The sequence below is a fragment of the Cyclopterus lumpus genome, chromosome 17 (assembly GCF_009769545.1).
Source record: "Cyclopterus lumpus isolate fCycLum1 chromosome 17, fCycLum1.pri, whole genome shotgun sequence".
Lineage (NCBI taxonomy): Eukaryota > Metazoa > Chordata > Actinopteri > Perciformes > Cyclopteridae > Cyclopterus > Cyclopterus lumpus.
Window position 1 is genome coordinate 19,860,260 of NC_046982.1, and position 9,618 is coordinate 19,869,877.

The 9,618-nt window shown below is 41.2% G+C and overlaps 1 protein-coding gene across 1 annotated transcript in view; it reads right to left on the minus strand.

Annotated features, from left to right (window-relative positions):
* Positions 1–301: 301 nt before the first annotated feature.
* pcmtd1 (protein-L-isoaspartate (D-aspartate) O-methyltransferase domain containing 1) overlaps positions 302–9,618 on the minus strand; it is a 10,622-nt gene continuing 1,305 nt past the window's right edge. Inside the window, exons 2-6 of the mRNA XM_034555578.1 lie at positions 5,676–6,156; positions 5,202–5,304; positions 4,036–4,207; positions 1,690–1,813; positions 302–1,354 (exon numbers count right to left, since the gene is read on the minus strand). Coding sequence (XP_034411469.1) covers positions 960–1,354; positions 1,690–1,813; positions 4,036–4,207; positions 5,202–5,304; positions 5,676–5,982 — 1,101 coding nt within the window. The 5' untranslated portion in view covers positions 5,983–6,156 and the 3' untranslated portion in view covers positions 302–959. The remainder of the gene's footprint in view (positions 1,355–1,689; positions 1,814–4,035; positions 4,208–5,201; positions 5,305–5,675; positions 6,157–9,618) is intronic.

Genomic DNA, 9,618 nt, shown 5'->3' on the forward strand with positions numbered 1-9,618 from the left:
GGATACAAAAAAAAGGCTTTAAAATAATCAGATTCTGATTTGCATTGTTGATTTAATAAAACGGCGTACTATATCAAGGCCATCTGCTGGATTAATATTCTTTTAAATCGTCTTTCTTTTATCAAAATCACTTGGGACATCACCTCCAGTGACCAATCATCAGACGGGGGAAGTGAAACACATTTACAGTAAATTCATGCATTATTGACCACCACCACCGGTAACTTTTTAAAATCATCACCCCAAACCTCGGATATGATCAATTATACTATTTGCATCAACGACGGGGGACGGGGGGGGGGGGACGGGGGACCGTGGAGAGGGGAGGGGCCGGCGAGAACTCGTCATGTCAAGTAGGACGTCAGTGTTCATAATGCAACGAGAGCAAAAACATGAGCACCCTGTAGAAAAAAAAAAAAAGATGAATCCATAAAAGTCTCTCGTAAACGTGGAAGATACAAAACACGTTGACCGGGGGAAAAAAAACCCAAAAAGAAATCTGAAGTGATCCCAATTTATGATTATGCAGGAAACTCACAAAAAAGGGGGCGTGGCCTTGTTTGACTTTCAGTGTCTTTTTGACGCCCGACAGTAAAGTTAAAGCTTCTATAAAAAAAAAAAAAAGGTCTTCATCGTATTCTGACAAACTATTTTCATATACAATTTATAATCTGCACATTTCCGACATCAGAATCTCAACATTGGGGTTTCTGAAACTGTCCATTTAGTCTACTTTTTACATATGTTTTTATTTTTTTTATTTTTTCAGGGGGGGGGGGGGGGAGGAGGAGGATATACAAATTCATACAGCGGGTGACAATCGTAAAACATTATCATCCACTATCTATGACGTCTCTTTCCGATTCAATGGAAAACCAATGCTACATGTGTACTGAAAAGGGTGAAGAACAAACGCGTTTCAGCAGGCGCCGCTGCACCCATAAAGATAAATAAATCAGTCATTTCTCTCTGTAATACAGCAAATATGCTTTCAGAGACTCGGGCAGCGGTAGAGACATGATCTGGTCTCTCAACGCGTTCACTTGCTTGAGGATTTCAATGTCGCCAATGTCCCTCTCCTCCTCCTCCTCCTCCTCCACCACCACTTCCTTGTGCTCCTCCTCGGCGTGCTCCTCCTCCTCGCTCTCCACCATCTGGGGGATCAGCTGGTTGCCCACGAAGACGTAGGTGTTGATGCGTCGCCGGCGGCAACGCCTGCGCTTGCGCTTCTGGGGAACCCTCTGCACGGCGCCCTTCCCCTGGCCGTCGCCGTCGCCGTCGTCGGCCAGGTTCCTCAGAGTGCGGCGGATGTGGATCCGAGACAGATCCTGGAGGCCGCGCACGGTCACCGGGGCTGAGGACGAACGGAGACGACAGGAGCTTCAGGGGCGCGACAACAACAACAACAACAACAATAGGCCAATACAACTGCACCAGTCCTTCAACTAGGCCAGAGAGAGAGAGAGAGAGAGAGTCTGGGTATTTCAAGGAAACAGGATCTAAGGATCTAGTGGCTGAACGGGAGCCGCTGCAGGGCGAGCTTCACATGTCAAAAGAAATATTGCTGTCGGAATCGTCTCGTCACATCATTTTTTAATGCACCGTCTGACTTGATATATATTTTTTTACACTTCAAGACCAGTTAGGCATTATAATAATACATCTTTTTTGTGAGGCTGGAGAACTTACGCAGCTGGACAGCGTCGGGCTTCTCTCCGTCGGCTACGCTCGGCTGGGCCAAGGGGGCAAAGGACACCGCCAAGATGTTTTTGCTGTCCCATGTGCACTGGCCAGTCCTGGTTATCTGGGTCAGCTTCGTAAAGAGGCAAAACCAGGAACTCAACACTTGTAAAAAAAATTCGGTGAAATGTTGAGGTGACACTGAGGTCATCCTGTACATGCAGCGTTTGCTTATTGAAACATTCACACATCGAATGATCGTACTCCGAACTAAAGATAAACTTTGCTCCCCCGGAGAAGAACCGAGCTCCTTTTTTTTATTTTTACATTTGCATACGTGCTAATGTGACAAATAGGTGCATGAAAAAATTGCCAAATTACCGGCAAAAGGCTTAAAAAAATTAAAGATTGTGAGCATCAACAAGATAGTGAAGTTTTTTTTTTTTTTTAAAAAGGCAATGATGTCAAGACATACACGTCTTTCATTTTTCAGAAAATCAATTGAGGAATTGATTAAAAAAAAAAAAAATCATACAAAATTATTTTTGCCTGTTGCCTTTATTATTTAATGTTTTCAATCTTTAAAAAGGTTCCAAATGAATGAATAGATGCGTTAATTCCTTTTTTGTAGTCATAATATGCAACACTGCCCACAATTGTAAAAAAAACTGACAGATTTATTAAAAAGGAGCAGCAATCAGTCTAATTATTTTTTTGTTGTTGCAGAAATCAATTAATCTGCTAATGTATCTTCTCGATTACGTCGATACGTTGTTTGATCCCGAGGAGCTGGAGACGGCAAATGTTTTTTTGGTTTTTTTTTTACAATTTTTGCTTTGGAAAAATAAACAATTATTCGAGCATCAAAAGAGCAGCTAATTAATTTTTTTTGTCCACGTCTGAGTAACTATTTGGCTGATTGTTGCAGTCGTAATATATAAAATTGGTCTTCGTCGTCACATCAGACACGTTATCGACACGTCATCGAGTCGTCGCCCTCAGCTCGGTTCATAACAAGTAATTACGACAGTCCACAGTATTATTGACAGTTATGAAAACACTATTAAACCCCGTGAGGCTGTGGACTCGTCACACGTGGTCATAATAAAGGGAGAGTGTGTCTTAGTGGGAGGTGTAATGGTTTCAGGGTCCGGTAACACCAGCAGACCCTGAAGAAACGTACGCTTCATTCATTCGCACATTTATTTATTTTTGATGCGCTTCATTACACACAATAATGCTCGCTGTGCAGCTCTCTGTGATTATACTTATTATTTCTTTCAATAAATCCAGGAGACTCGCCCCATTTTCTCTAAAAGAGCCAATTATCAATCTAGATATTTTTCTAGAGATGATCCTAACTTACAGAACAATTGACTTGTGTATAGATGTTTTATTCAATGTATTGTTGCATTATTATTGGTCATTTTCATACATATGGACACCTATATTTTCTCATAAGTGTGCACATAGTTTTTTACCTTATTCATCTAGTTTTATTGCCCTTTGATCCTAACCGTTATGCCCATTTCTGTATACATATATACTGTACACATACTTGGCCAATAAAGGTAATTCAGATTCTGAAAGATTAAGGGGTCATAAATGACCTACGGCTAAGTGCAGTTCCTGAGCGTATGCTTTTGAGAAGCGCCCACCATCGTAAACAATAACGTGGAGTATGTTTGAGATGACCTCCATATTATGCGATCCATTATATTTGACTATAACGCACAAGCTGAGTGTGGGAAGAAAAAAAAAAAAACAATGGCTTGTTGCTCCCCCATTAGTGCCCCGCCACGTCTTCGAAGACACTCAATCATACAGCGCGGCAGCATAGAGCTCATGATTCATAACCGTCCACTCTGAAGAGTATTTTTTCTGTTCTTTATTTGGCGAGGTGGCAGCTTGGTGAAGGGAGTAAAAACAAAAGAAGTTTTCGAAAATGATTTGCAGATATGAGCTGTAGTGCTTTCATACTGGTTATATTTCTTATTAAAATGAGAATTATTCCCCCTCCCCCCCCATCATGATTCATTAGGCTGTTTTTGGTTCTTATTCAAGCCTTCTACCTTTTCTAAAAACACATCCTATTTTGAACGCACCCCTTTATTTATATGCCACCACAGTCTGTCCATAACTCAGACATCCACTTAAAAAAAATTAAAATAAAACATTTATTCATACAGCCCCTCTGGGTGCTCCTGACACAGCTGCTCAAATCCAGGGGCAGTTGTGGCTCAATAATGCATGTGAAAGTTGCATAACCTGTCTTCAAAGCCACTTTATTTTATTTATTTTCACCTGTTTTCCCCCCTCACGCGTTAGCGATAGTTATGCGTCGCCTGCACGTACCTGATCTTCTATCGGCATCACCAGAATGCCTCCGACTTTGAGCAGCACTTTCATGTAATTCTCGTGGTCCTTTTGCACCCCGGCGCCGCAGTAGATGCGATCGTATTGGTGGCTGTCTGTCGAGATCTCCAGGCAATTCCCCACCACGAAGGCGGGCTCGCAGAATTCAAACCTTTTGGGAAAAGATGAATGACAAAGTATCGTGAAAAAAATGCTTAAAACAACAGGAGGGAAACAGTTGTGTTTTTTTTCTTCATCCCATTTGTGAGCTGCGACAGAATCGTGCCGATTCGATGAATAGAGGAAGAGAGATTTAAGTGTATTTCATTTTCGAGCTGGCAGGTTAAACTGCTCGTCGTGCCTGTGGTTTCAACACACACTGGAATGAGACAGTAATCTAATCTAAAGCTGTTGTAATACGTGTTGTTTTTACACAGAATAAACAAACTACATATATAACAGCGAGCATTAGAAGTGCTGGGAAACAGATTTTGTTACATTGGGACAATCAGGCCAACTGCTTCCTCTTGTTTCCACACGTTATGCTAAGCTAGGCTAACCAGCTCCTGGCTGTATATAAGACTGTATATAAGAAGTGGACTTAGTCATCACGACGTCGGCCATTTGTTTGTGGACTGCCGTCTTTTTTTGTGCTGCCATCACCGCCGCCATCTTGGTTTTTTTCGCAACCAGAAATGACCCGAAGGGGCGGAGCTAAATGCAACGGAACACTGAACAAGGCATTTCTAAGGCAACCGAAATGTTAAAAATTAACTTCCATGAGCTAAAAGGAGTTAAAAAGACAAAAACACAGACAACATCCAGACACAGTGGAAGCAACCTGTCAATCACAAGGTAGCCACGCCCTAAAGTGTACCCCTTCTTTTATCAAACATGAACATATGAAACTTTAAACTAAAGATTGAGACCACAAACTAAAATGTTTCCTGAGGTTATAAATAAAAAGTGTGAAGTTATGTTCTCATAGACTTTTATACAATCAGACTTCAACCAGGGGAGAGTCGCCCCCTGATGGCCATTAAAGAGAATGCACGTTCAAGCCACTTCCACAGTGGATTCACTTTTCAGAACCCGAATAATTAACCTTAAATTGGCCTATTTGCCCAAATGAAATGTTCCTTTTTAAAAAAAAAGCAAGAACGTACTTATCAAAGCTGTCACTATTCTTTATGAAATCATCCAGTTTCTCTCTGGCATATTCAACCACGTCCTTATGGAGCTCGACTCCATGGTTCACACCAAACGGCCCTTCGAGGGGAAAAAAAGAACACAACAGGGAACACAATGTTCTTTAAAACAACAACATCAAAAACACAGAATTACTTATTGTGACTTCACGGAGCACTGAAACGGTCAACTGTTGTTTTTTTTAATTATTGATGGACACGTTACATTAATCTGCATTAATCATATTGTCTTTGTCTTAAGTGATAATAAACCTAATGTTGAGTTTTAAACAAATGTACTTTATTTTGTTTAAAGAACTAAAAATGAAAACTGCCGTGCTGTTATCACTGGCTTGCAGGCACACGGTGTACTTTTTGCAGGTACATTTGTTTGACCTAGATTTGTTATGTCTGAGCACACATGAACAAAAAAGCACAGCTGGGCACACTTACCTACGATAAGGCCAACCATTGTGCTCAGGTAGCCGGTCCCACTGCCCAGATTGAGGAAAGAAAGCCCGGGCTGCAGTTTGAGGGCCTCCATCACCTCCGAGTATATGCACGGCGCAGACAGGTGTATGTTGCCGTGCTTCCACGCCAAGTCTTTGTAGGCACTGTCCCGGTAGCCGTCCAGATAGTAGTCGCCGCGGTCTATGGCCCGAAAGGCCTGCTCGACTTTCTCCGTGCGAATGTACTGGGCCTCCTTCAGATTATCGATGAGGTCGTCGTTGTCCTCCCCGGCGCTCACGGCTCCGCCCATGGCGAATAAAAAAAAAAAAAAAGAAGGAGAGAAGAGAAACACAAGGGCCGAGCTCGCACTCCTCCTCAGAGTGACATTGGGGGAGGAGGGGGACGGACGTCTGACCTGAAAGCCGCTGGGACTCCTCGAGCGTCGGCTCAGACCGCGGCGGTCATAGTCCAGGCGGCAAGTGACCTGAGAAAATATTACATAAACGCGTTATGGCAACACGCCCGCAAGGGGATACGTCTGTGCAGATTTAAGACGCTGGAGTCAAGATTTATTCATCTTCTCCCACTATTGTGGTCGTCTTTCTGATGAAAGATTAGCAACAGAAAGAATAATGACGGAATTATTATTATTTATATATATATATATATATATATATATATATATATATATATATATATATATATATATATATATATATATACATATACATACATACATACATATATACATATATCAGTGCTTGTCCAAATAAAATCACTTCAAAGATGCGTTGAAATATTAAAGCCTTGTGTGTTTGAATATTCACGTTGGAAAACAATCCAGCAGCACGACATTAAGGCATTTTTAATTGGATAATAGCATTTGTGGCTTTACATAGGGAGCCTTCAGATTGCTATTATGCACATCATTGCCTCCCGAGATTAACCTCCAAAAACACACGCTTCCATCTTACAAGTTGTTTACTCTCTTTCGATGTATAACAGGCCTCTTCATAACAGACATGTTGCTGGCTCTTTAGCTTGACTTTATGGTAACAGAGACGCAGCGTAACCCTAACCCTTTGTATTTATTTATTTTTTTAGCTGAAACAATTAGTTTAAATCAATTGAGTCAAGAGTTGCCCGCTTCACTTCGCCGGGTCAATGAAAACCGATCTGAAAGTTACTTACACGTCGAGTACACTGAGCCCACCGGCTTTACTACGCAATACTATTAAAGTACAACGTTGTATAAATAAAAAAAAACATATATATTTTTTTTTTTAAAAAGGAGGAAACTACCGCCGCATGCTGCTTTTTTTATAACATTTTATAGACGCTTTGATGACTTGAGGAAGACGAGCCTTCAAATTCTCCTCCCCTCGCCTCCTCAGCATCTCCACGTTCTGACTCAGCTAATAAAGATTGAATTCAGAGGTGACTTTGTAGCGGGGGGGGGGGCGTCGAGGAGCGACACACACACACACGTCATTCGTGCTTAAAGCTACAATATATAAGTATACAAAAATATAGTTTTTATGATCGATTTGTCGACGCTTCGTCCCAAGATAGGAGCGTGTTCAATTAAACGGTGAAGGAGAAGAAAACTGGATAAAAGACTTGAGACTTGTGTATTTTAATGGAGATACGTCTGTATGGAAAATAAATTCACGGACACATTTTTTTTTCATTTCTCTCTGCGATGTCAAACGTATTATTAATACAGCCTGTGAGCGAATGCGCTTTGCAAATGCAAATTTCAAAGAAGCGCTCATTTGTTTTTTTTTCGCCACAAAAAACAATAGGGGGCTACCTGAATTGAATAATGTTATTGAAGTCGGAGTATTCCTCTGAACAAAGAACCGTGTTGTGAGAGGCACAGCACCTGCACATTGTATTGTAATTCACATTGTAAAACGCTCCTGTAATACATATTAGCTTTGATGAACGCTGTGCTCGTGTTAAAGCGTCCAGTGCCACCAGCACGTCAAATACTTTTATTTCATGACCTGAAAAAACTAAAATGACCCCAAGACCCGTTAAAACTACCAGAAGATACGCTGAAATGTACAATATACCTCAAAATCTGAATATGGTGATGCATCCTGAATATGTTAATGGCTATCTTTTGAAATGTTAACGACCTGCTGAGCCCTCCTTTAGGGTGAACCCCCCCCCCCCCCCGGGGGAAACGTTTGACTACATAATGTCCGATTGCATGTTCGAGAAGGGCAGCAGACAGTCACAAGTTTTTGGTTTTAATATCTTTTTTAAATTTTATTTCCACCCCCCATGACCATCGGCGGCCATTGATCCATTAGACAGGAAGTCATTTTTAATGCACTATATGAAAGACCAACATTTCAGTAGCCATTACAGCAGTATATGTCTTCCTCTCAAAGTTTCAATGTTAGTCATCTTTTATAAAGACTTTTATTTTCCACGACTGCACAATATGTCCCAAAGTCTAACGAGTCACTCTCCACAATGACCCCCCTCCATCCCACTTCCTTTAGTGCCACCCTCAGACTGTAATATTAAGAGACTGCCATATACAAAAAGAAGATGTTTGTTGTCAGCAGTGCATCGGTGCTTTTGATCCCCGGGCTTGTGTGTGAGGCTCATTTGGCATCCATCTTTATCGATGCAGCTTTGACCACTGCACTCCGAGTTAATTAGCCACAAACAGCCACGGGACGTGACGGCGGAAGAGGTGTCCGTTGTGCCCGGGGGGGGGGGCGAAACAGACAGGAGCCGGCTGCATGCAGGTGGGTGTGAAACGTTATTAACCGGAACTCCAGCTGTTACACTTATTCCCCCTCTGGATCCTAATATTGACTGTGCATATATTCACAGAAAGAGGTCATACAGCTGTGAGATGAACGTAATGAAGACACTTCAAGCAGACGTGTCTTTGCCTCAATTTGTGGCACCGACATCGACCTGGAACCGCTTGCGTCTCGCACGGCTTACATTTGATCTGTTTTCTCTCCTTGTGTTTTTTTTTTTGATGAGTATGATAGCGTCACAGGGCGTCTAGCAAGGGGGCTTCAGGTGTTGTTAATCGCTGTCAACGGCGTGTCACAGAGGCGTTAATTCAACAAGAGCCGAAGCTTATAGTGGAATAATTTAGCTTGTCAGAAAATGACATGGCAATATTTTATTTAAAAGTCCTTCAGGTCTTTTTTTTAAAGCAAAAATGCCCAAAATGTATTGGTTCCACTTTCTGAAATGTGAATGTTTGCTGCTTTTCTTTGTTAATTATGAGATTAAACTGAATATATTTGGGTTTTGGATACATAAATGGGACAAAACATCTGAAGATGCCACCAAAATGTAAAGCTAACTTTAGTGAAGATATATATATATATATATATTTTTTTTTTTATTAAAGGCTTTTGATATAGACTTCAGGAGGTGTGTGTAAGTCCCTAGACGAGTGCCATCTAGTGTTGAGACAATACAATCAGTGGGTGATGAAAGTGAACGTGTAAAAGTCATGCATTTGGTCTTTTAGGAGTTTTAAATGAATTACAAGTTAACAAGAGACACCTACTATAAATTAAAAAGTGGTCTGTAAGGAATCCATTGCCACTTTTTAAAAGATGGCGCGATTAGACAGTTAATTGAATGTCTTTAGGTTTGTGTACAGTTGAGAGGACAACATATAAAAACACATATTTGGAATTTAGTAAGTTGTGATTGGCATTGATAACTCTTTTTTTCTCTCCATACAGTTTAAAGACCACACAAGATAAATAATAGGAATATTAATCAATACCGACCACAATCAGCATCGTGCCGTTTACTCAGCTGTGGTGTGCATTATTTATAATATCGATGAGCAAACCTTTCAATGAGAAACCACTTAAGTTGTACTTATATCGGGCACGTTGGTTCACACCACATGCGTGTGTGTGTGTGTGTGTGTGTGTGTGTGTGTGTG